Source organism: Coturnix japonica, chromosome 3 (genome assembly GCF_054131305.1).
Source record: "Coturnix japonica strain WE chromosome 3, WE-NBRP24, whole genome shotgun sequence".
NCBI lineage: Eukaryota > Metazoa > Chordata > Aves > Galliformes > Phasianidae > Coturnix > Coturnix japonica.
The window spans coordinates 83457326-83483237 of record NC_140665.1 but is presented as its reverse complement, the minus strand read 5'-3'; the positions used below and the strand labels follow the sequence as shown (position 1 = coordinate 83483237).

At 38.5% G+C, this 25912-nt stretch overlaps 1 protein-coding gene across 7 annotated transcripts in view; it reads left to right on the top strand.

Annotated features, from left to right (window-relative positions):
- The window catches only part of LRRC1 (leucine rich repeat containing 1), a 79764-nt gene that overhangs the window by 41610 nt on the left and 12242 nt on the right, over positions 1 to 25912 (top strand). For 4 of the 7 annotated variants that reach the window (XM_085543854.1, XM_085543852.1, XM_085543851.1 and 1 more), the window contains exons 8-15: positions 444 to 588; positions 3123 to 3241; positions 4240 to 4323; positions 12285 to 12400; positions 13256 to 13428; positions 14414 to 14553; positions 23169 to 23375; positions 24414 to 24647. In XM_085543854.1, the coding sequence (XP_085399980.1) occupies positions 444 to 588; positions 3123 to 3241; positions 4240 to 4323; positions 12285 to 12400; positions 13256 to 13428; positions 14414 to 14553; positions 23169 to 23375; positions 24414 to 24647 (1218 nt within the window). Of the gene's footprint in view, positions 1 to 443; positions 589 to 3122; positions 3242 to 4239; positions 4324 to 12284; positions 12401 to 13255; positions 13429 to 14413; positions 14554 to 16173; positions 17444 to 23168; positions 23376 to 24413; positions 24648 to 25912 lie in introns of those variants that run through there. The other 3 variants (XM_085543850.1, XM_015859257.3, XM_015859258.3) reach the window with 3 other exon arrangements.

The window sequence follows — 25912 nt, the reverse complement described above, 5'->3', positions numbered from 1 at the left end:
TTCTTCATTTGTTGCAGCTGGGAGATGTGAAGATATGAAATCCCTAGATGTCATGGCATGTTGCTGTACTGGCCAGGAGAGACTAATCCTAATTTACCTAGGGTTAATTGGGAGGGGCAGACCTTAATTATTTGAAGGTTGATAATCAGTTCTGAAAAAACAGCTTTTTGTTCTTTAGTTGAGTTTGTTTTTTACTCAGTTTTGGTTGGTGCTTGCCTGGATACGTTTAGTGTATCTTGTCTGGTTACTAACGCCAGTTGTAATATTTAGAACAAGAAACTGCAATTTGGTTGGTTTATCATGAAAAATTTGTGTACTTTTTTCAGCATTTAGAGGTCATACAAAGGGTTGCTTTTCTTTCTGGTATTTCATTGTGATGGCACATTTTTCAGATTGCTTTGTGACATGTTGGAGCGTGACTAAAATTTCACCTTGTGTTGCAGGAAGTAGGAAACCTGAAAAACCTGCTTTGTCTGGACGTTTCTGAAAATAAATTGGAATGCCTTCCTGAAGAAATTAATGGGCTGACTTCTTTAACAGACTTGCTTGTTTCTCAGAATTTACTTCAAGTCTTACCCGATGGCATTGGTAAATACAGGATGAATGTTATCACTCAGAACTGTTTAATCCTCTGTAAATTGGAAGTCGTTTGTTTTCATGTCTTTTGAAGTCTTCTCTTTTTGTGTAAGAGATGAGCTTGTCTTAGCTTTTTTTTCTTTCTCTTAGTATGAAATACATGACTATTAATTTAACATTTTAATTGTCTACATAATGACTACCTCTTAATTCTTCTTTGGCTTGCACTTGGTATTTACTAGAACAAAAAAAAAGTTAGTATATCCTCACTGATCCTACTGTGTGTAAGTCATGGTTGGAACTCTTCTACACTGTATAATTCCAGCTTGTAACATACTGTAGATCACTTGATAAGACTGGTTGATGGTATTGCTACAAAAAAAGACCACCATCCTGCTTAGTGGGGATGTGTAATTATCTTGAGATGGACAACGTGGTTAATCCTTTACAGGACCCAGTGGGAGGCTGTTCTAGTTTAAGCCCTTACCCTTGTGAATCCAAAGTACAACCTTTCTGGTGTGGGACACTTGAAAAGCAGTCCTTTCTAAAGCAAATATCTTTGTCTTTGAAGTAGCTGGCGAGACATTATTTCTTTACTACTCATCAGCCTTTTTTCTTGCTGCAAGAGTGTGCCTTTTCCTTCCCAGGACTGTTTTTCATTCCTGTAGCAGAGACAGAATTTAAATAAGAAAGTGGAAGGGAACGGACAAACGTCCCCACTCTCTTCATATGCTGTGTGAGCCCGAGAGAAAAGATAATTATTTCTTTAGAGCTTAAATTTTAGGGGTGTAGGGTGAATACTACTCTCCCATGGTTGAATAATGTGTGTTTGGTAGAGCTGTAGCAGCCCGTTCTTAAAATTGTGAGCGACTCAGTACAGTGTTATACATCAGAAATGGTGTGTCATCTTTTGGAAAGGTATAGATCATGCAGATTGTAAGAGGGAAGTTGTCTGTAACACCAGTTGCTAAACAAGAGGAGCTGCCTATTTTTAAGAATCCTGATAAATGGAGATCCATTGCTAGGGAAGGTGATTGTGAATGCCAGACCATTTTGTGCCAAGCCTAGTTTGCATGTGCTTCTTGTAACATTTTCTGTGTTTGCTTTTGTCATAAATGCAAAAATGCTCCAGCGCGCCTCTGGGCTGTTTCAGCGTAGCACCACCTCCAAGTGAGGAAACTTCTCTTGGTGTATCACTAAAGCCTCCCACACTTGAATCTGTGGCCATTGCTGTCTTACCAGCACTGCAGAGAAATGTTTGTCATCTCTGTCACTGTGTTTCACCTAGTTGTGGGCTATTCTCTGGTGCCTCTTTGGCTGCCCTTTTGTTGGAGTAGACAATGCCAGCACCCTCAGCTTCAGCTCAAACGTGTCCCAGCTTCCTCAACAGCTTTGTGCTGGACCCTCACCCCCCTTCTCCCAGTTTCTTTATTGAATTAGCAGGGGCCTGGGACATGAAACTGAATGTGCTTTTAACAGGCGTGGCCTCACCAGTGTCTAGTAGATTAAACACAGCAACTTCTTTTATCTACTGAATGCAGTGTCCTGAATTTAACCTATTTAATTTACATCTAGTGACAGCTCACTGCTAATCCATATTCAACCTGGTGCCCACTGTAATCCTCAGGTCCTTCCCAGCAGGGCTCCTGTACAGCCAGTCACTTTCCATGCTATACAGGTGCGCAAGGTTATTCTGTGTAGGTGGAGAGCTCTGTGCTTCACCTGAACTGCAGGTTTCTGGTTAGGTGGCTGCCTTTCCGTGCATCCACCACATCTTCAGTGATTTAGCATCATCAACAAATGTGATGTACCAGACTGCTGGAACTATACTGGACAATCTGGGGATGGACATGAAGGTGTCATCAACTAGTGCTGTCTCCTGAATTCTCTGTCCTGAGCTCTACATAGGTCAGCATTGATAACCATTCCAGTATAAAAGACCTTTCTGAGGAGACAAATGTTTTTCTCAGTTCTAAGAAATAAACTTGACTTTCAAGTCTGACTAACTGGGCTATATATTAGGACAAAGAGACCTTTATCATGTTTGGGATTAGGCTGTCACTTTTATGTGAACCTTTCTTACTATGATTGAATACACATGGGTGCTCAAAGTTAGCAAATATTAAATAATGGAGGAAAAAATACCACTTTTTTTCTCCTGTATATAGGTTTCCCAGCAGACACTTAATTTTTAGTTCATAGAATCATTCCAAGGTTGGAAAAGACCTAAAAGATCATGCAGTCCAGCCATTAAGTTCTTCAAGTTAGTTCTTGACTTGAGGTGGGGCAATACTCAGATAACAATTTTAATACAGTTTAGTATACTGAAATGTGATTATTATGTCATTGAGTTTATAATCAATTTAAATAACCTTGCAAAATTTCTTGCAAAGGCCAAGTGGAGGAGTACCTGACTTCTTTTTTTCTTACCTGAAAAGGAGCATTTAATTGTGTCAGAGAACTTCTAGAAGTTTTTTCAGCAGAATGATTCTCTATAATTAAAGCCAAGTTACTAAGCCTAACAAATGTATTGTTCCTCTGCCTAGGCAAATTGAGGAAGCTGTCGATTTTGAAGGTTGATCAGAACAAACTTATTCAGCTAACAGATTCAATTGGAGACTGTGAAAGCCTTACTGAACTAGTTCTAACAGAAAATCAACTGCAGGTAAGTATGGTCTTGACTGCTCAAATGGCTAGCAGTAAAAAGGCTTGTTGGGAGGTGTTGAGCTTGTAACGCTACTTACCATCCCTACTTGCTGAGTAGCATGCTTTCTTTAAATGCATTTTGTTTCTATCCTGTTAAATCGGTGCTGAAGATCAAGTTGTATGTAGTAATAATTCTGCCTTCTAAAGATCTAAGCTGTTATGTATATTCATTCTTGAATCTTTCCTGATCACTAAAGGGAGTTGGAGCACCTGGAGTGCAAGTATCATTTACTTTGTTGCGTTTTTAATGTAGAGGTTGTGCTTCATCGTGTTTTTGCCAATTTTTGTTTTGCATTATCTGGATCGTGCTTGTTGGATCTGAATAGAAGCTCCAACTGGTGCAGAGCTATTGTCACACTGTTTCTTGCCACTGATCTGCTCCAGTGAGGTACTAAATATATGTGGTCAATTAAAATGAAATTTTAGACTCCCTCCCACTAGGTATTTTTTTCTCTTTCTTTAAAATTGCGTTTACATGATGATGATGCTTGGAATTGAAAGTGGAAAAGTTTGTAAAAATCTAACTTAGAGCATTTCTTAAGTTAGATCTGTGCATGATAGGAGCTTATGTCTTTTGGAAAGACACTTTCCCAGAGGTCAGTTCATAGCATCTAGCTGAGGGACTTGCCTCTCAGCTCTATTTAGGGAGCTTCCTCTTAGGTACTATGGACATTCTGCATACATGATTCTCTTAGAAGCTTGTTGTCTGTCTACCATCTGAGGACAGAGATAACTCATGAGCAAATTAGTGTTAGGAACTGAAATTCTTAGATGTTTCTTCTGCAAGATAAAACCTTGGAACTCCTTCAGAAGTCATGGTAATAACCAGGAATAACTGCGTACTAATTCTGAAAATGGATCAGTCTCTTAATTCATTTTTAAACTGAGATAAGTTTTGTTCTGTCTTTCTGTGTTTAAAGAATTAATTTGTGTATTTCCTTATTTCTGTTGGCTCAGATATTACCGAAGAGCATTGGAAAACTGAAGAAGCTGAACAATTTGAATGCCGATAGAAACAAATTAACATCTTTGCCCAAAGAGGTAAATTTTGTCCAATTAACTTTAATAGATGTGATTATATAAACAGAAATTCTAATTTCATGTTACTTAAAGTAGTAACAGATGGCTTTAATCCACTGGACATTCTTCCCAAAAAGGTCGCAACCAGAAACGTGCCCATTAGATCTCAACAGATTAAATCCAAGCAACATATGTGTTGATTTGGTGGCTTGGAAGTGCAAAATATGCTTATGGTCTAACAAGACACAGATCTAATCAACTTGTAACTAGTTATTCTCAATGTGGATGTCAGATCAAGCACTATTTGAAAACTGCAAGTCCTGTTTAAGTGAATGCATTTAAACATAGGTATGCTGCTTCTATAGACAGATCAACAATATCTGAAACCTTACGGCTATGCTCTCTGGGACTTCTACACAGAATCACAGAATGACTGAGACTGACTGGGATCTCTGAGTCCAGTTGGTCCAAACCCTACTCAAGCAGGGACACCTAGAGTAGGGTGCCCAGGACCCTACTCTTCTGGCTTCTGAAGATCTCCAAGCATGAGCTTCCACAGCCTCTGGGCAGCCTATACTAGTGTTTGATCACTCTCACAGTAAAGAAGAATTTCCTGAAAGTGCTCCCTGAAGTGCTTGTTGTCTGTTATAACTATATAAGGAGTGAATGAGGCCAGCATTTCTGGCATGAAGCTAAATATAATTGTGGCCTTACAAGTTTAAGTTCTAGAAAGAGATCAGATCAATATTTGTTCTACATCCTCTTGGAGCATGCGGTTGAGAATTCTGTTTGCACTGCAGTTTCTCTTACTTTTGTCCAAGAGGTTCTCCAGTGGCCAGGGTCTGAGCTCCAGTGGGTTGGCTGCAGAGATCAGGTTCCCTTGTTGTTCCTTTCTTTTTTGGTTTGAAAGTGTACGTTTGATGAGGGAGGAAAGAGAAAGATAGGAGTACTGAAGCTCCTCCGGCAGGTCAGTGTCTCCTCCATTGAGATACTAAGAGTGCTAAAGATGAAATTACCAAGGATGTACCCAGATGAATTGCATAAATGCTAGCAAGAGACGGGATTTTGGGAAAACTGTGTTTCTGGGTTGGAATGTGATGACAGTGTGATCTTGTGCTTGTTCAGCAGAGAGCTTTCCATGTCTTTATAAAGAACTTAATGCATTTCATGAGCATCCTAAGGAATTTGTGCTTGAGGCCTGTACAATTATATGTCTAATTTAGCTTTAAACTAGCCTATTGTGTTATAGCATGGAAAGTTTTACTGATGCACGCTCCAGATCGGTCGTTAATAGCTTATGTAGTGTATAGAAACTTTTCTTGGTTAATTGTATCATAGAATCATGGAATGGTTTGGGTTGGAAGGGACCTCTAAGATGATCTAGTTCCAGTCCCCCTCTGCTAGAGGCAGCAACACCTCTCTCTAGACCAGGTTGCTCAAGGCCCCATCTAGCCTGGTCTTGAATGCCTTCAGGGTGAGGGCATCCACAACGTCTGTGAGCAGCATGATACAGTGTCTCACCAACCTGATATTAAAGAATTTCTTCCTAATATCTCGCCCAAATCTGTCTTCTTCCCATTCAAAGCCATTTCCTCTCAAAAAAAGTGTAAATGGAACACACAGGTGTAGCAAGTGCTGTTTGCTGTTATGCAGAGCATCCACAGGAGTAGCTCTGGGGGCGCTGATAATGGCAAAGATGCCAATGATCAGTTTCCCTGTGGTTGGCTGGGAGAAGTGATTTGGTGCTATGATGAATGTTGTTTTTACAGTTCTTTTTGTTACTGACTTGGAAAAAAGAAAAGAAAAACCTGAATTGTGTTGATTGAGCACCTCAGCTCTGCTAAACCAGCTGTGCAGTTGTGATCTTCATCCCTATGAGAAGTGGGTGTGGGATGTGAATTTATGAATTTTTGTTGTAGAGAGACAAAGATACAGTCTTGTAAAATGCACATGGAAAATGCAGGACTTCATGCTACTGAGAAGAACACATGCAACAGATAAGTTTACCCACTGGTATCTTTATTGTTCACTCCAAAGCAGTGAAGAGAACATTTCTTATACTCACACATGTATGTATATGATGGCAGAAATTGTATTCTTGCTATGATATTCTTATATAACCTTGTGAGATAATGTATGAATTTTAGCTTTTTTGTTCATTTGCTCGGGTTTTGTTGTTGTAGTTGTTAGCAGTTTAATTGGATTGGATTTGGGTCAGCCTGTCAAGCCATTGCTCTGCCAGATTGTTTCTATGCGCACTTATAAAATCAGTCTGTGCCGTTTGGTGTGAGATTTCTTGACTTCGGATTATTGAGGAATTTGCTTGCAGTACTTCTTCAAAGTTTCCTGGTTTAAGGGTGCTTCTGAATGTGGTGTGGATATGTAAAGTAAAATGTGAAACAGCTGAATGCCTGAGAAAGGCTTGAGTCACTGTCAGATTTCATCTTCAGTATCTCATCTTTCAGCTTAATCACTCTCAGTGCACTGAGTGCTGCAGCAGACTTCAGCAAGAACTGAGTTTGTCTAAACCTGTTTATAGTTACAAATGTTTTCCCCCTTAAACCTGAAAGACCTGCCTGGTGACTCTTTCATGTTGAAATCCCACCCTGGCACTGAAACACTGGTGAAACTGGAGTGTTGATTTTGGCACTTACATAAATAATCTCCTTGGAATGTTTTCCAGTTCATGTGCTTTCATTAATGAGTGTCTACAACTTGCAGAATCTGGTAATGTGTTTTCCTAGCTCTGAGGTGTATTATGGCTGAGAATTATTGCTACAGTAGATGAAATTGTAATTGTTTTTTGGGGGTAATAACTGCTCTTTTTACATTTTTAGGTTTTTTGTTTTTTTTAATAAATGGTTGGGGCTGCTTTTTTGATTCTGGCTTTGACTTCCTATGTCCTTTCCCCTCATTTTTGTAGAAATATATGCTTGTATCACACAAAGGGGAAAAAGACACTGAGGAAAAATGTAATTAAAGTGAGATTGCAGAAAATTCTCCTAACAAATGTAAAGTTAAAAATAGCTGATAGTGTTATTTGTAGTGAATTATGCAATTTCCTCCACCTCTAAACTTGCTGTGTTTTCAGTTAAAGAATTAATCATTCTTGTCTGTGGCCAAGGAAAATTCTGTTTTTATTTGCTCTGAGTTGAAGCAGGGTTTTGGTTTATGACACCCTGGAAAAAAGGTTTTACAACAAAATAGTGACTGTGTTTAGATTAGAGTTGTATAAGCTTATTGAGGGTTCTTGGTACTGACAGCTATACTAAAAGCTAAACAAAAGAGATGGCCAGCAAAAGAGATGAACCTCAGCTGGTCACGTACTAAAGAGTAATCATAGTATTTACCGCAATGTTGTATTTTCTTGCTTTTCTTATGCCTGTGTGAAAGATGCTAACTGTTAAAGGACAGTGAAATTGGTTTGTAACTTTTGAGCAGTTAGCAAATGCTGAGATCAAGAGACACTATTCAATTAAAGCATCTTTCAGGTCTTCTAAGTTTCCCATCTGATTTGTGATTTGGTTTTAGAATGCTGATGAGATGAGAGTATGTCATAGTCACCGAGAACTGATCAATGATGATGAACAGCTGTAACTGCTCAGACTGTAACTGAGCTCAGGAGAGGAAGGAAAAGTAAATTTTTGGGAGGGATCTAAAATGAGAGAGAGGATTGAATCTGTAAATTCTTGATGGGTTCATCTACAGAAAGGTATAACTTGAGTACAGGGATATCAACAAGAAGAAGAAGCAAATGACAGTCACAAGGTTATTGTAACAGAAAAGTGCAACAGAAGTCAGGTGATCAAAAAACATTCAACTGGTGGAAGTGTCAAAACAGCAGCCACTAAGCAGTAGAGGAGGCATTAGCAGCACTGGAAGGGAAGTGATGTACTAAAGTGTAACAGTTCTGCAGGACTATTAAAGTTGAATTGGTACTGAGTATGTGATGTCAAGAAGGTGGAAGACTGAAGTGGTGAACACTGACTGTGATGATAACATGGAGGGGAGTTTTAGCAGGGCAAGTTGACATGTTCTTTGTGTATGTCCAAGCCTTAATGTTTCTCCAGAAAAAGGAAGCTGAATGTCAGAGTGAGACAGAAGAACAACACCTCCATAAGGGCAGTTTTGTGTGAAACCGAAAGAAACCTTAGTGGCAGCCATAGATGTAGAAAGCCCTCCAGATAGATAAGCATAAAAAAATCATAGAATTGCTCAGGTTGGAAAAGACTTTAAAGATCATTAGGTCCAACCACAGCCTAACCATGCTACTCTAACAACCCTCTTCTAAATCATGTGCCTGAGCACCACATCCAAACTCTTTTTAAACACATCCAGGGATGGTGACTCAACCACCTCCCTGGGGAGCCTATTGCAGTGCTTAGCAACCCTTTCTGTAAAGAAGTGTTTCCTAAACATCATTACTTTACTCTCAAAAGTTGAATTCATGAAGTTTTTTCTGGTAGCCAACCTAAACCTCCCCTGGCACAACTTGAGGCCATTTCCTCTCATCCTGTCACCACTGAGAAGAGACCAACCCTGCTCTCACTGCAACCTCCCTCAATGTATTTGCAGAGAGCAATAAGGTCTCCCCTTGGCCTCCCTTTCCCCAGGCTAAACAGCCCCAGTTCCCTCAGTTGCTCTTCGTAGGTTTTGTTCAGGCTTTGCGGTACTGTAAAATCAGCGACCTCAGAGTTAACCCTTTGTATTAACAATCATTTTGTCTTAGGTGCAGCCTGACTGAAGTTCTCATTGTTCTTTGTTTTCAATCTGAGCTGACTATTCTCTGGAGGTGATGGGATAGGAGAAGTGAATAACTCTTACTGAAGTGGCTAGAGTGAAATAATGCTCTGATCAGTTATGTGTGACTTAGACATACACAGCTCATTAGAGATGTTTTTCTCTTATCCAATTCACTACAGAAGAATGTGAAGGCTTGGTGAAGCCTCCAGACTTTAGAACAGTTATTTGTGTGCCTAGAATGAAGCACATTTTTGTCCATTAAGTGAAGTCCTGTGCTCAAAATGAACGATATGCTTAACTGTTAAATGGGCTTGTGGTCCAAACTGTGTACTTGGTGCCTCTGTCATGGTTTGGCAAGGTCTTTTGTAAGCATGTGATGAAAACCAGGGAAAGCATGAGCAGAGAGTGCCTGGTTCTTTGTCCGTTAATGACTTTCAGCCAAACCAGCAAAGTTCCCTGTATTGTATTACTTCATTGTGGTCAAAGTGATGCTTTCCTTTCAGCATGCCGTGCCGTTCGGTGTGTTCCCTGTGCCTCAGCGATAACACTTTGTGTTTAGGTTTCTTCAAATGTTGGATTTGATGTCTTTCTGTACTGCCGGATAAGTGCAGTCTTTTATGAAATGAAGGTGGTGTTTTATTTAACTGTCGGCTTGTCTTTTATCTCTGTGATATCTCACCTGATGCTAACTGCTTCTTAGATGCTGCCTGTGTTTTTGAAAGTTTCATAGAAGATTTCTGTATCTGTCTGTTATCTCCCCTCAGCTGCCCTCTTCAAAAACAAAAACAAAAAGTCTTCACTACCTGTGAATGAAACAGACTTTGATCTGTTAACTGATAGCACAAAGTTAAAGTAGCTGAAGACAGCAGCAGCTTCTAAGTTCTAACCCTCCCTAGAGTTGAAGAATGTGTGTTCTGTCTCCATTTGTTGGCATGCTCTTGTCCAGTATGGATAAAGAAAAATAAATTGAACATCTTTTGTATTTTCTTAATTGTTAGCCGCTTGGAATATTATGGGGTCAGGTAAATTGATAACCCTGTAAGTATTATTCAGTCCACAGTTCTACTGTTACCTTTCATTAAACTGCTTTAAATGCATGACATCTCGGGCTGGCTGGTTCCACTGCTGCATTTTTCCATTGTCACAAGTAGAGAAGTGCCAGTCTCATCAGGGCTGCATGGCTTCCTCTGTTCGTTTGCCTAAACTGTTTGGATCCTCATGCTCTAAGACTGAATAATGCAAACTTCATTCCTAGTAAAGCAAACACTGCCTACAGTTAGGGCATCACTTGCCAGTTCATCAACATTCACTTAACTGTATCTCTTGCTTTTCACGGCTCCTTGTGTAAGATAAACTAATTAGATAGCATATATACTGTGTTGTTGGTTTTTTTTTCCTCTATGGCCTCCTCCATATTCTTGTGAATGCATCAAGGCACATTATTTGAAAATCTGTACTTGCTTTCAAGTGATAAACAGGAGGATTGTACTAAAAAAAGGTTTGCCTGTGAGTTGAGCATTGGTTTCTAAGGGCTTTGATTCACAAGCTAACAAGAGCGCTGCTGCTAGTGTACATATGGACCCTGAAAGGCTGATCCTCTTGTGAAATAGCTGCATTATAGGTGGCAGTGATTTAAGGGAAACCAACCCAGATTTTGTTTTGTCAGCAGGATACTGTACTGTAACTTTGCACTGTAAACAGCTTGTGAATCAGAAGCCATGAGCAGCTCACGGCTGCCTTCTTCCATTAAAATGTGCTTGAAATATCAAGGAAGTTGGGTGGGGTTTGAATGCTCATTTTGTTTGTCTTCGAACTCATGGTGGCATCCTTTCTAAAATGTATTTTTTGCTTGGTAAATAGCATAAGTTAAATTGAAATGATTTTACTTTGTCTACTGGAAAAGCTTTTGTGATATGTCTGTGATCTAAAACTTTGTTTTGGACTGAGTTGTGGATATTGTGGAGTCAGAACTTGCAGTTAATGGGAATATGTATACAATTCTAGCCCAGATTTGGGGACTTAAGACCAAAGTTAAATGAGGTGTTGCCTGCGTTGTAAGAAAAGAACCTTATTACACATATGTTACTGTAGAAGTCACTAATTTTTCAGCTGAGGTCTTCTAGTAGGTTCACTGTCTGTGCTTCAGATCTAAGTCTGCTTAACTAGAAAGCTTCAAAAGGCTTTGAATATTTTGATGCTAATATTTGGAATAAGGGAAGAATTGTGCTTTTTTTTTTTTCTTTTTTTCTTTTTTTTTCTGCTTATGAATTTTGTAATTGGGAAACAAGCAGTAGTGCTTTTTGAAGCTGTGTAAGATAGACAAATAAAGGTAGGTTTCCTTTGTGACTAGAAACAAAGAGTTACTTAAAAAAGCTTTCAAGCTGCTAAAATTAATTATCTTGGTGTTTGTAGAGGTAGCACTTACCATCTGGAACAAAAAGGTGGAGTGTTTTCTTTTAATTTAATATAAAAGCTTTATTTTTCTGAGAAATGCCTTTGATGCAAATTACAGATACTTTAAGGGTAAAGCTGAACTCTTATCCTTTACACCCCATAACTAGCTTGGGAATGAAGATGCCCGTGTTTGGATAAATTGGTAGAGACATAGGAAATTAGTTTGAATTGGCCAGTTCAGATGGGAATTATTCTGAAAGTAGATGCTTCTAACAAAGCAGGGCACCAAAGATGTTACTCATAAAACCTTCTACTTTTTGTGAACTCTTCATCGCTCTTCATTGACTCAATAAATGTCAGGAGTTGATTGGTTTATTTATTTGATTTAGTATTGCTTAGAGCCTCATTGCACTTGCTTGTATATAAAGTTAGCATGAGGAAAGAAGGAGAAAATTAGTATGTAAACACAGAGTTAAAAATTGTCGAATGTTAAAGCTGGTGCTTTTTCTGAGGGTAGTCAGCAAAGTGGCATCTGTGTAGTTACTGACTTCTTCCAGGCTTGGAAGGTGATAAAAGGGTAGGTAGAGCCTGACCTGTTTGTAAAGGTGCACGTTATTATCAAATAAAGCTGTTTAAGAAACTACTGCAGCATACTGTCTTCAGGTCAGGCTTCTTTTAAGTTAACACTTGTTTGCAGTCTGTTCCTCTGAGTGAAGTGTCAGGCAGGCACTGTAACTTGAATGTACAATGACATCTTATGTGACCCATGCTGCATGCCATTGGTTTTGTTACATTACTGCAACAAAAGCAGTCTTTTTCTTTTCTTTTTCTCCTTTCTAATATAGATTGGGGGATGCTGCAGTCTTAATGTGTTTTCTGTACGTGACAACAGATTATCTCGAATTCCCTCTGAAATTTCACAAGCCACTGAACTCCATGTCCTGGATGTTGCTGGAAACAGGTAAGATTTTTGTGCATCATGTTCTTTTGCTGGCTTTACATCATTCTTTCTGATGACAGACAACGTTTGTCTAATAATGAAGTTGAAAAGGACAATTATGACTGTAGTATCAGCATTACTGTTGAAAATGTCAAAGTGATCTACTCCTCTGGCACAAGGGAGCATAAATCATATGTTTTTATGTGTAGGTATTCTGGATTGCTTTCACCAAAGGAAAGGATAGGATTTAAATGAATGAAACCTGATAACCTTGGCAGTTCTGTAGAGTTTGAGCTGAAACTATCTACCCTAACGTGAAGTAACACTGATGCTGAGTATCTTAGGGATAACGGCACGAGTGGCAAGTAATGCAACTTTTGCTGTGCTGCTTCTCATGAATCTTCGCTGACATGCTTCAGAAATCAAAGTGTAAAAGGGATCAGATTGAAGCATAAACCAATAAACAAATGCAGATACTTAGCAAGAACTTAAATGAAAGAAAATAAATTAAAGACAAGTGGCACCTCACGTGCACAATGTAATTGCTTCATAAGCACTTTTGTTGTGGCAATTGTGTATGTGAGGTTCTGGAGCAGCAGCAGCGATCTGCATCCCAGGGCAGTTTACTGCATTAGAAAAAGCTCAGCATTATTTTAGCTTATTCGTAGCTACAGAGAGTTAAACTGCAGGCTCTTTTTAAAAGAATAGAATAGAATAGTTTGAGTTGATGAATACCAGAATGCCTTGTATTAGAGGCATTAACCTCACTCCATTTTACTCCCTCTGAGAGCTGCGTACTAAATAGATGCTCCTGAAGTTGACTCATAAGTCTCCCAGAGATTACCTTGTCTTTTTCCTTTTTCTTTTTTGAACTAGGCTGACGTATCTTCCCATCTCACTGACCACCTTAAAGCTGAAGGCTTTGTGGTTGTCTGATAACCAGTCCCAACCTTTGCTGACATTTCAGACTGACACAGACCCCGAAACAGGAGAAAAGATTTTAACATGTGTATTACTTCCTCAAATGCCTTCTGAGCCTGGTTGCCAAGGTAAGTGCTTAGAATGAGTTTTTGATTGCATTCAGAAATACTTCTTTGTTTACTGTGTTTTCTGTTCTATAAAGATTTGTAAATCAGGCTTTTTTTGCATTAGCTTTACTGAGCATAGTTCTGGTTGAATTTTTACTTTTAATTATTGCTTGGTAATTGTGCTGGGGTTCAGAAGACTTGCAAAGATGACTGGGAGGGTCACTGGCAATAAAATACCAGCGGTTACAATATATAAAATACAGACCTGGAGGAGGATGGCTTAATTAATTCTGAGGTTTGCCAGTGGACCAAGTAATGGAGTCCATATTTGCGTACATTGTTTATGCATTTTAAATTACACACATATACGTGGTGAAAATGATTGGTCTTCCTGCTATAGTCTCTTTGCCAGAAAAATAATTGAATCACTTAGTAATAAGCAGTAGATGTTTTACTTCACAGCACCCTAATTTTCTTTCAAGCAGATCTAGTTGACATTAATTTGTATTCTTCAGCAAGCAGAGAAGCGTGGTTTTAAGTTGCATTTACATTTTATGCTTGCCTCTTGGCCAAGTGGAACTGTAAACTTGTTTTCAATGTTTGTTGTTCCGGTAGCTTCTGGATGTTATTTGTCTTCCAGAATTTTTATATAGTATGTGAGCATTGAAGGGGATTTTCCTGCACCAAATATTTAAACTCTTTCTGTAATCATTGGAGAGTATCCAGTATTTATGCTGTCTCAGAATCAACTTTGAGAATAACCACTTGGATTGCTCTCTTCTGGGTATGATTGGGGGCCTGAGAAGGAGAGCTCACCTGTAGATCGCTGTGTTATAGGTGACTGTGCTTAGATGATGGTAATTCAGTACTGTGTACTTATGTACTAAACACATAAATAGACAGTTGTATATCTGGATTGGAGGTTGGTTAAATATTGCAGTTATTGGCACTTGTAGCATGCTGATGTTTTAGACTTTCTGACTCTTAAGTTATGTTGCTGTTCTAGCAGATAACCTGCCACGATGTGGTGCGTTGGAGAGTTTGGTAAATGAAATGTCAGATGAAACATGGAATGAGCGGGCAGTGAACAGAGTCAGTGCAATTCGCTTCTTAGAAGATGAAAAAGATGAAGAGGATAATGAAATGGTATGTTTTCCAAGACTTTGGACACCTACAGGCACTGTGACCTTAATGCTAAAGTGTGAAAAGGATCTGAGCTGTCTTGCTGTAAATATTTCAGCTGTGACTGCATGCATTTTGGTCATATTAATTGTAGAAACTGTTCATACTGACTGCTGAAACTTTTCATATTGACATGAAATGCTTTTTTTTGTTGTTGTTTTTGTTTTGCTTTGAATATAACTTTAAGTTCTGATGCAGGGCAGTCTTTGTTTTGCTTTCTTTTCCCATGTTTCCTCAGGATGCTTTCTCTCCAGCTTTCCAGAAACAAGATAAGATCTTCCTCTGCATCTGTGAAGCTTTACTGCCTGAAAGTATATAGAACCTAATATAGGATTCCAGCACTCTGGCATGCGTCTCTGCTAAGTTTGCTACCATCTACATTGTTGCTCTCTCATTTCTATTTCTGGTCTCTCTCTGCATTTCTTCTTATATTCTTTTTCACCGTTTCCATTGAAATAACCTTACTGTCCATGAACAGCAAGGTTTATGCTCATTAGTTTCCCACTTAAACCAAGGATGTGGGAACATCTGTCACTGTACTTAAAGACCTCTCCATTAAGTTGGGCTCTGCATGTCCTGTAGATCAAAATGCAACTTAATCTTTAACTTTACTAACTTTTATTAACAAATATAAATCTCTGTAAAGATTAAGAATGCTTCAGTCAGATGTTTTGGCATGCTTCTTTAGTGCTCTAAAAACTTGTTAGTTCTCATTAAAGCTCAACCTGACATACTTCAGAGCACTATCTGGATTGCAGCATGCTATAAGCATGGTCTTTCTTTGGAAACTGGCTATAAAGATTCTTACATGGTAGGGAAATGAACATTTAAGTTTCCAAATAAAATGCTTGCTTAGCCCAAAGCACTGGAAACCAAATGTCTTTGACAAGCATTGTTTGTAGATTGACTGATAAGAAAGTTCAGAATGATGCTTGTTAACAACTGAGTTAACTGAAGAATGCCCCTACCGGGGCTCAGTTGTTAATGATAATGTTTTCAGTCCTGGTGTTGCAGACTGACATGAGGCAAGAACCTCTTTAGGGGAAAAAGAGGCTTATGATCCTTTTCGGGGAGGGTGGTGATTTATAAAGAAGTCTTGACCAATCCACGTATAGTTGGGATATCACGTCCCCTATAGTTTATGTGTCAGTGGCATACATGTACTTTGCATGTATGATCTTGGATTTTTTCAAAACCAGATGGGTCGTGATTTTTTTTTTTTTGCTCTTAAATCACCTGGATGTTTTTGAAAACGTTTAAAAAAAAATAATAAATCCCAAATATATTTATGAAAGAATCTTTACTTCAGAAGTTGTAATTGCACTTCGTTTGAGTGGCTGTCAAGAGGGGAAAGCTTTTGCTCTTAAGTAGTTGTTAAAACTTTTTTTGTCTTCACAAACAAGCAGCTGTGAAAATAACTTTCAAAATTAAGCATAGTAGTTTGAAAAGGAAAAGGGGGGGGAAAAAAAGAAGGAAAAAAAATCAATAGCTAGTATTTCGTATGTAAATGTTAAAGCCTTGAAAGCGTATATTGTTTTCTTCAGAGACAAAGGCAAAACCACTTATTGCACTGTTTATTTTTAGAGAACACTTCTAAGGCGAGCCACTCCACACCCTGGAGAATTAAAGAACATGAAAAAGACAGTGGAGAATTTACGGAATGATATGAATGCTGCTAAAGGACTGGATTCAAACAAAAACGAGGTCAATAATGCCATTGACAGAGTGACCACTTCTGTGTAGAATTTCATCTCCAGGTTTTACCTCCTGTGTCTTCCCCTGCTGTTGAAATGTTCCTGTTGTCTTCTGGGACCTCACTGAGCCCCCCTTTTGTTTCTAAGCAGAACCCGATTCATCGTCTCCATATATGTGAAAAGTACTACCCACTGGAAGAAAGTGCCTTATTTCATCCAGGCAGTGAATCAATCATTTCCAAATCAATATTGTGATTTTAATAGTACGATGGTTTTTTAAGTATAATACACTACTGTATGCAGAATACGATATTTTTGTCATAAACACAGGGGAAATAATGCTTTTCTTTTCCAGAGTGCTGGGATATCTTCTTCCCAGTGGCTGGACGTGCTGGTGAGAATTTAAGTTTTGTGGAAAATTGATAAACTTTTTTTTTTTTTTTTTTTAATTATTATTATTATTTTGGCAGCTCAGATGGTGTAAATTTTAAAATTTTGTATAGAACTTTCATAACAAAATGATGTATTTCATTTTTAAGAGAAAATTTATCTTGAGCGGTACTTATTTTAGTATTTGTGGAAGAGAACAAGTTTCATGGACAGCTGTATTCATTTGTTTGTACCACCCATTGTGCCTTATTGTGTCTCGTATGTCATTCTAGTCTTAAAATAGCAATTCTTGAGGAAAGCGAGTACATTTAAACTTGGTCTCCTGTTTCAGCTGTGTTTTTTCTTTTCAGACGGTAGTTTGTTGAGAGTTTTACAAAACAAAGTTTATGTTTCTACCATGGGATTTTAGTTCACGAAGCACAAGTGTTCGTTTTGTTATATATGGAATTAAGATTAAAATGACCCAACTGCTATTGTTTATTACATGTTGCACTCACACTTTAACTTAGTTGTAACGAAACGTTTTGTTTTGGATGCAGCGTTGCATTGCAGTCACTACAAATTCATGCTTTTTTTTTTTTTTTTTTTTCCCCAAATGTGCCATCTGTAAAAATAACTTCAAAAGCAGCACGACAGACTTTCAGAAGCACAGTATAATTCTAGTTTTATGTATTACACAAGAGAAAGCATGATTCTTTTAAGTGCTTTGGTGGTTTTATACAAGTTTATAAAACCATAATAATAATAATAAAAATCTTTAAAAGCTTCAATAGATTTATTGTATCATTAAAATAGCAATTAAAGTATGTATGGATTAATACTGGCATCTATTATCATTGTTACCGTGTTGCACTTCCAGTGGTCCGGTGGTGATTTCAAGGTCTTATTAAATCTGTGGGTTCTGGTTTGTTTATACAGGTAAGTATTAACTGCTGAATTCAGTAAATAACAATTTTGCAAAAGACTGATAAATGTTGATTTTTGGTCCCTGTGGGTTCTGCGTGGGCCATGAACTAACAAAAATCTCTAACTTGTTCAGCAAAGAACCTTAAGCAGTCTGAGTTCAGGGCAGAGATCTTACATTTTTAGTGTGAACGAATGCGATGAAGTCAAATTTCAACAAAATGAAAGACATGAAAGACACTTCTGCATGTGTGGCTAACCACATCCATTCTTCTATCTGATGTGTGTTCAAGTAGGTATAGGTTGTGTCAGAATTTTGGGGAGAAGAAGAGGAAAGAGGAAAATGATTGAGCCATGGTAGCTTCTGTGTTAAAATTAATAACCATCTGCAGTATTTGATAATTTTTGTAATCCCCCAAACCTAGATTTTGGGTTCTCACTAGGTTCATCATAAAAGGAGGGGTTGCAAATCATTTTACCCATTGAACATGCCAGGAGCCCAGACCAGTGGATTCCTGTGATCTCTCAAATGGTCATAGAATCATAGAATCACAAGGTTGGAAAGGACCTACAAGATCATCTAGTCCAACCGTCCTCCTTTTACCATACCTACAGAAAACTGTAGTCTGTATATATGACATTTTATAAAGGGTTTTAGGTACACTTGTACTTCCAACACTGCTGATACAGATCCAGGCAATTCTAACCCTATTTTTTGGGCAGAAAAACCTGGTGCTGAAAGAATTTGAGAATCTGTCCTTGAAAACTTTCTAGTCTCTCTGGCCTTCTTTAATCTTGCATAATATTCCTGAATAATGAACTTTTTTTTTTTTAATTTTTTTTTTGTTGTTGTTGGTTTGTTTTTTTGTTTTCCTGTTTAAACTTCTACTCTTTCAATTGCTTTGTAAGCCATTTAGGAGGTGGTTTAACACAAGAAAAGAAACACTGCATTATTTGTATGCTTCTATTAGCTAAATGGTTAACAAGGGAAAACCAATTGACCATAGTGGTGGACTGGATTTAATATTAACCTGTTGGCTATTGCAGGTAAGTTGACTATTGAAAGTCGCAATTCCATAGGCTTGAAAAGCAAACGCATTAGTTAGATGGAAAGTTTTCCATCCCCCTTTTCTTGCTGCAGGTGTTTTTCACAGTTTCTATGTAATTTATATGTCAAGATTATTTTTCTAGCTTTCATTCCATGTTTGATTATCAGTGTGTGGTTGTGAAGTGAGTACTGGAAACTTGCAAATTGATGTGTTTTTTTCTTCCCCAGGACTTATGTCCTGGATAAACTGGTCAGACTGTTCCTTGTCTAATGGGGAGTTCTTTCACCTGTGCTGAGTGAATCTTTTTTGGCTGATTAGCTATTCAGCGCATTTCACTACTTGATGCTCATGAATTCAACTTTTGAGAGGAATGATGTTTAGGAAACACTTCTTTACAGAAAGGGTAGTTAAACACTGGAATAGGCTCCCCAGGGAGGTGGTTGAGTCACCATCCCTGGATGTGTTTAAGAGCCATTTGGATGTGGTGCTCAGAGATATGATTTAGCAGAGGGTTGTTAGAGTTAGGGTACTATGGGTAGGCTGCGGTTGGACTTGATGATCTTTGAGGTCTTTTCCAACCTGAGTAATTCTATGATTCTATGATACCAGGAACTAAATTTTTGTGAAGCATGCTCGTTAACATGTTAGTTGATGTAGCCTGAATGTTGAATATATGGTTACCTGTTAATTATGTACCTCCCACTGAGACTGGTGTGCCCTATTATGAGAAATATGTAGACCTCTTGTAAATGGAGATTTCACTGCCTTTCTTTGCCTTGCATCTGGAAAATGGCATTATTTTGATTTATTTATTTTTTTTCAGCTGGCTTGGTGAGATTGTTTCCCACCCTCTATTTCTGTCCAACACACAAGTCTGTTTCCATACTAAGGTTGTCAAAGAAGATGAGAAAAGTGAATTGGCCTTGGTTATCAATACATGTTTTGGATGTTCCCTTCCTCCCACACCATTTATGATGTTTTCAGAGAGGTATTGCATCCCTCTTTTGTTCTGAATTCAGCAAAATACTCAGATTTCAACCAGCTCAATGAAAAATGCAGCGAACGTGGATAAGTACTGGCTGTACTGTCTGTAATCCATGGATGCACACAGAGCTTGTGAAAACCACCAGATCATCAGCAGCTTGAATTTCTGTTTGTGAGCATCCCCAGAATAATGCAGAAATAGGAGTTAACACTTAAAAGTTAGTTTGATGTCAGACTAAAACTACCTCCTTTTGCTCCTTGAGCAAATTATGAGACTGTGCTAGAGATGCTAATAGTTTGATTCTCTCTGGTCTCTCACAGTAACTTGCCGGCTTTACCCAAACCCAGAATAAATTGCCTGCATTAAATCTGTTTGAAATTGCTTATAGCTGATATGATTGTCCTAGAATTCTGGAATATTAAGCAAAGCACTACAAGGTTATAAATGTGAGTGAATTTCTTCGCATGTATAATTCATTGATGACATCACGGACTTCACCAAGCAACATAAAATCAAAACTAAATTTGAATCAACAGAAAGTGATTATTTGGAGATTATGGATGACCTACTGCTATTCAAAAGGAGAGAAATCTGTGAGTCTGCGGGGTATTTGCATAGTGGATGCTTCCAGCATAACCTACAACTTTTGTTTTAATGCTGTCTTTAGGAAATTGAGAGATTGGGGCTAATTAATACTTGAACATCTAGGTTTAAAGTTAAGTCGTTTATTTACTGCTAGCAAAGTTTGCCTGTAGGAGGCTTGCTTCAGTAACCTGTTCAGGCAGCTGTTTTACTGCCTCCTCTATAGTGAAACCATATTCCAGTATGCCTTTGTTTCTGAGGCATTTTGGTTAGCTTTCATTCTTCTTTCATATGAATCAAAAGAAGCCCTTTTAGCTCTTTGTAACTTGAAAAGGGAATGAGTCTGAAGTATTTTCCAATGAGCAGGACTCTGAATCTTGTATTTAGATGTACTTAAAAGAAAGAGTTTCTATTGTTGGGATTTCATCTTTAGAGACATTCTCTTGCCCATTTTTACTAATCACTTCAAGTATTTTCTGGTCAAGGTTTATAGGGTTTTCAGGTGAAACCCCAGGTGTATTACTATCAAAATATTCAAGTTTACTGAAAGCTCCAGCAGTTTTACATTGGTTTCTACTTGCAGTTGGTTACCAGGTTATTGCTGTGAACACAGTGTTTGTTTATCAATGTAGGTATGATACTTAAGAATTGTGGGTGGTTTTCATTTCTTGTCTTTTAATGTTAGGGTGTTTTAGATTTTTTTTCATTTGACAGAATGATTTAAGGTTATACGCAGCCTTTGCAAACCTTTGCTGCCTGAAGGAAATTCATTCTGTAGAGGATTTATTAGCAAGATCTTATCAGAATGGACACCTTGTACTTTATGAGAACAATTTGTCCTCTTACCCTCCAGGGGTGTGATACAGAGGCATATTTGTGTTCTGGAGGGACCGCCTTAGAAGACATGATAAACAGGTGGGAAGGAGGCAAAAAGGGAGCCCATCTGGCTTGCTTGATAAATATCACAGGGAAATGAGCTGATTACCATTAAGAAAGGGTCGTTACTGATGAGGTGGAAAATGTATTTCCACATAATGTAACAAATGCTGAGGCGTATTTTTAACTCCAAACATTTCTTCTAGATTTACAAAACCAGCAGTGTCACACAGTCCAAGTATACAAGAAGCTAAAAGACTTAAATTCCTCTTCCCTTTTTGTTTTATTCCAAGTTTTTTTAAAGAGAATGTATGACTAAACATCTCTCTTAGTTTGTTACTCATGACTTAAGACACTGACTGTTTAAGTTCTTTTGGTTCTCACTTTCCCCATGTATAAAACACAAGAAGAAACTTCCTGCTTTTACCTGGGTAGTGAGAAGAGCTCTAAGGTCTAAGGGAGGACGGTTGGATTAGATGATCTTGTAGGTCCTTTCCAACGTTGTGATTCTATGATTCTATAGCAAACAATTTAGTTAGTATGCTGTTTCATGATCTGATTAGAATTTCTATACTCCTAGTTAGTATTCGTGGGAAGCAAAGTTTCTGTTTAGTGATATCCAGTGTTTACTTGCTCAAGGCAAATATAAAGAAATGCCATGAGATATCCTGCTCAGTGTTTGGAATTGTCATGGGATGGGAGTCATTAACGTTTCATGATTATTTGCACTGCTCTTGTGTTCAGTTCTCTGATGAAATATAAGTTAACAGCAAATTCCTTACAGATGCTGATCACTGATTCGATGTAAATGCAAATAGTCCTTTGTCTGAGCTTTGATCTTTTCGAAATTCACAAAAGAATGTGAAACTGCTTCCAAAGAGACACTAGGATATTGTGCTGCACCATTTCCTAGTTTTTTGGTTTTGTTTTAGCCATACCAGACCCAAAAGTGAAAGAAGAATCCCAAGGGGAACTCCTTTGGCAGCTGGAGATGGATCAGCAGGTCCAGCACAGACAGCCTTGTCCTGTCTCTCTCCCTTTCTCAGCCTTAGATCTTAAAGAGGTGGTGACATCTGAGGTGCTGATCACAGCAAGAAATCTGTGATTCTGTGAATGTAACCATTTTACATTCAAAAGGGGGAAAATTGAGGCTTAGAGAAGTGTTAGATCTGAATCAGATACCTATCCTAACAATATGAAATCACCGTGTTCTGATTGCCCCACCATAAGCTCATTGATAACTCTTTTCATTAGTTTGTTTTCTCCATCTCTTTGCCTTGGTTGAAACGTGTGCTAATGGTGCTGTTGATATATGGTATCAGGCTGCTTTCTGGTGTTGGATTTGTATTGCCTTGAGGAAATTTAAAGGCAAGTTTTAAAATAAAGCCTCAAAGAAAGCAAAACATTATTGTGAATAACAGTCTCTGAAGTACAGTGAAGGTGTATGCGACTTGATGTGTGTAAACTAAATACGAAGCCTTATGGAGCGGGTTTTCTGGATATTAATAAGTAACTGATATTTGGGGAAAACTGGACTATAATTTGAAAATCATCAAACTTTAAAGCATGAGTTTAGGGTTCTGCTTTTGACTGAGACCACTCAAGAAACAGCACGTTTTATTTAGTCAATAGTATAAAAGGAGGAGAGTGACTTTGATAATTTATTGTGGTTTTGCTTTTAATCTTTTTAAACTTCAGGGTATGAGATGAAAGTCACTAAATGTCTAAGTATTCTTGTTTGTTTTCTTCATAGTGCAGGGTGTAGCATTATTGAAGACTGTTGTTCATTATGTAATTCTTTACGGTGCTGAAGGTGAGCTTGGCTCTACATTCATGTGAGTCTCTGAAGGCTTCCTGTCATGTCAGCAGCCTTTGTTTGCTCCTTGTATCACCGGTATTGCCTCGTAACTGTCAAAGTGTCTCTAGGACTAAAGGTACATCCCAAGGTAAAAAGGGGAGACCTGGTATGAACAAGATACTTAAATACCTTGCAGAACTTTCTGGACAATTTCTGCATGTACGTACTTCTGTGGCTTTCTTAAAATCAGTACATTGCCTTTTTTTTTTTTTTTTTTTCCTTTTCTGTCCTCTTCCTCTCAGGACTCTATTAAGTGGCTTCCCAAATCTCCTAAGCTGTACAGTGGCCATAACTGGAGCTCCCAGGGCTCTCGCTGGACCTCATTAAAAGGAAAGGAAGGTTTACATGGTGGTAACTTGTATAAACTCAGCTCTGCCAATGGGAAATGGAGGGAAGGAAGGATCAGCCCTGAGCAAGAAGCGGAGGAACTGGAGGATCCTGATGAAGACGTAGGTGGTTTCCTTTAAATTGGGAGAGAGAATGTTTTGTGTCCGCCAAGAAGCTACAAACTGTTCAAGCTGGGTGGCTGCGTGTTTTGGGTTCGTGAGAGGCTGCATTTGCCACCTCCATGAAGCTCTGGCTTGTAGCTTCGTGTCTGTGCTTGTGTTTTGTAACAGATGGGGCAGAATTTTGTTTACCATTTTATTCCTTTCTTTATAGTTAAATGGTCCTAACTAAGAGTAAAGCGCAAGTTACACGTGAAGACTTGTATTTTGTTTATTGATGACATGCATACTTTTTTTGTTGTTGTTGTTTAAGATATTTTCCTACTTATGTCTCCAGTTGTCAACATTCCTCCATCTCTTTTGAGTGAGTTCATCATAGAATCATAGGATAGCCTGGGTTGAAAAGGACCTCAAAAATCATATAGTTTCAACCCCCCTGCCATGAGCAGGGTTACCGACTACCAGACCAGGCTGCCCAGAGCTGAGGTTGTTCCCATTGCTTAGAGCTCAGTGCCTCCCAAGTGGTGGATGTTTGGCAAACATAGTTGCCGTGCTGTCCTACTGCACATGTATTTTTGTGCAGTGCTCACCCAGCGTGCTGATGTTATGAAAGACCTGGATGCTGCAATTCCTCTTGCCTGCACCCAACCTTATTTCTGTCAGAGAGTGGCAGCTTGGCTTTTGACAATTACTTTTTTTTCTCTAATGCATTTGAACAAAATCTTAGAGATACAATGCTGGGACTCACCTTCCCTCTCCCCGCTGTGAACTCGAATACAGAATGGCATTGCTGGACGTGGATGGGGAGCAGTGAGAAGTCTATGTGCCTGTGAGTGTTAGGGGAATGCTGTGTGAATCCTGGTCCTGTAACTTCCACCCTCACAACGAGGGAACCCACACCCAGTTTTGGTTTGACTTCAGTGAAGCAAATGATAATGTGATAGAAAGGAGGAAATCCCAGTTTACATGATAGCACCTGGGTGTCACATAGCTCTTCACTGTGCTGTTACTTTGCTTACCTGTTTGATCTTTAACCCCTAGGAACCTATTTCCAAGTTTTCTGGCAGCCTCTTTGATAATGATGTTCATTTAAGAGATAAAAGAAATTCCAGAGCAGCTCTTCAAGACAGGCACAAGTCAACAACGAAGGGGAAAACTGCTCCAGGGACTAACAGCAAGGCGCAGGCCCCTGTCTCAGCAGGCAGCTTACCTGGAGAGAGCAGCAGGTTTCTGGAGGAATCCAGAGCTGCAGATGGGACACAACCTCCACTTAAGGTAACAAACCGCCCTCTGTATCTGCCATTCAGTACTGTCTCTTGTTGTGCACCCAGCTTTGGGTCATTGTAAGTCAAGCCAAAGTTGTGTGCAGGTGGTGGTCAGCTACACCTGTAAATGCATGATGTGGGAGCAGTGACATGACCCTCAGAGCATGATAAACTTCCATCCCTTGAGAACCCATTCAGTATTCTCCTCCATTCAGGAGGAGACTTATGAGTGGAAGCTGAGAGATTTGTGTTGAGGTTAATGGAGAAATTCTGATTTCAGTGGGTATATCACATCTCAGCATGCATTAGAGGATGTGAGGAAGAAACATGCCTGATGAGCTCTAGCAAGGGACAGTAGTAGAAATGCAAAGTTGTGCTACAGCCCAAAGATGCTGGGGACGCAGCACCAGAAAAGACAGCCCACCCAGTGTGACACCCACACTGATGTCCTGTCGTCAAAGCATTGCTGACAGTTACTAGTGAATTCTTGGGTGTGCAGGTAAAACTAAATCCGAGCTAAAATATTGTCAGTGTTTTTTGTATGACTGACAGGGTATTTTCATGCCTTCTTAAAATCAGGAATGCCAAATGACTATGTTATATATGCAAGAGTAACTGCACATTTGTCAATTTTCAAAACACAGCTGTGTTGAAATATTCTTAACTATCAGATACAGAAATTATTCAAGCCTGAAATGTCTTAGAGAGATGAACCAAATCAGTGAAAGTAAAAACATTTTTCTTATGTGATGAGTTGAAATGTGATTGACTTTCAGGTTCAGTTAATCTGCAGCAAAGTATTCCTTATGTTTAGCCTGATAGTGGTTTTAGCAATTTTCATGCTATTAAGTAACAAGAATTGTTATATATTAAAGAAAAATTCACAATTTATGGGAACAATTCTTGAATATAAGCCATCTTTAGAATATGAAACTAATTTATGTGACCTTTGCTTTATTTTATATAAATCCAATAATTCATCTAAGTTACTGAGCAGCCATACTGAATTTTTGCCAATACTGGCAGGATAAGCAGAGAGTAGACAGATGGATTACAATGAATGCTACTTTAAAAAATACTTAAATATTGATATTTTAAATCAGTAGTTACTGTTGAATCTTCTGACCGTGCATGGAAAGTCTGATTGAGGAAGCTACAATAATAGTGCTTGAATTCAATTACTTGCTCTTGGAAGGGTGGAGTAAATAATTCAGTCTGTAGATGAGGGACGATTCAAAGAAAGGTTATTTCAGAAATGTACACAAAAATATTTAC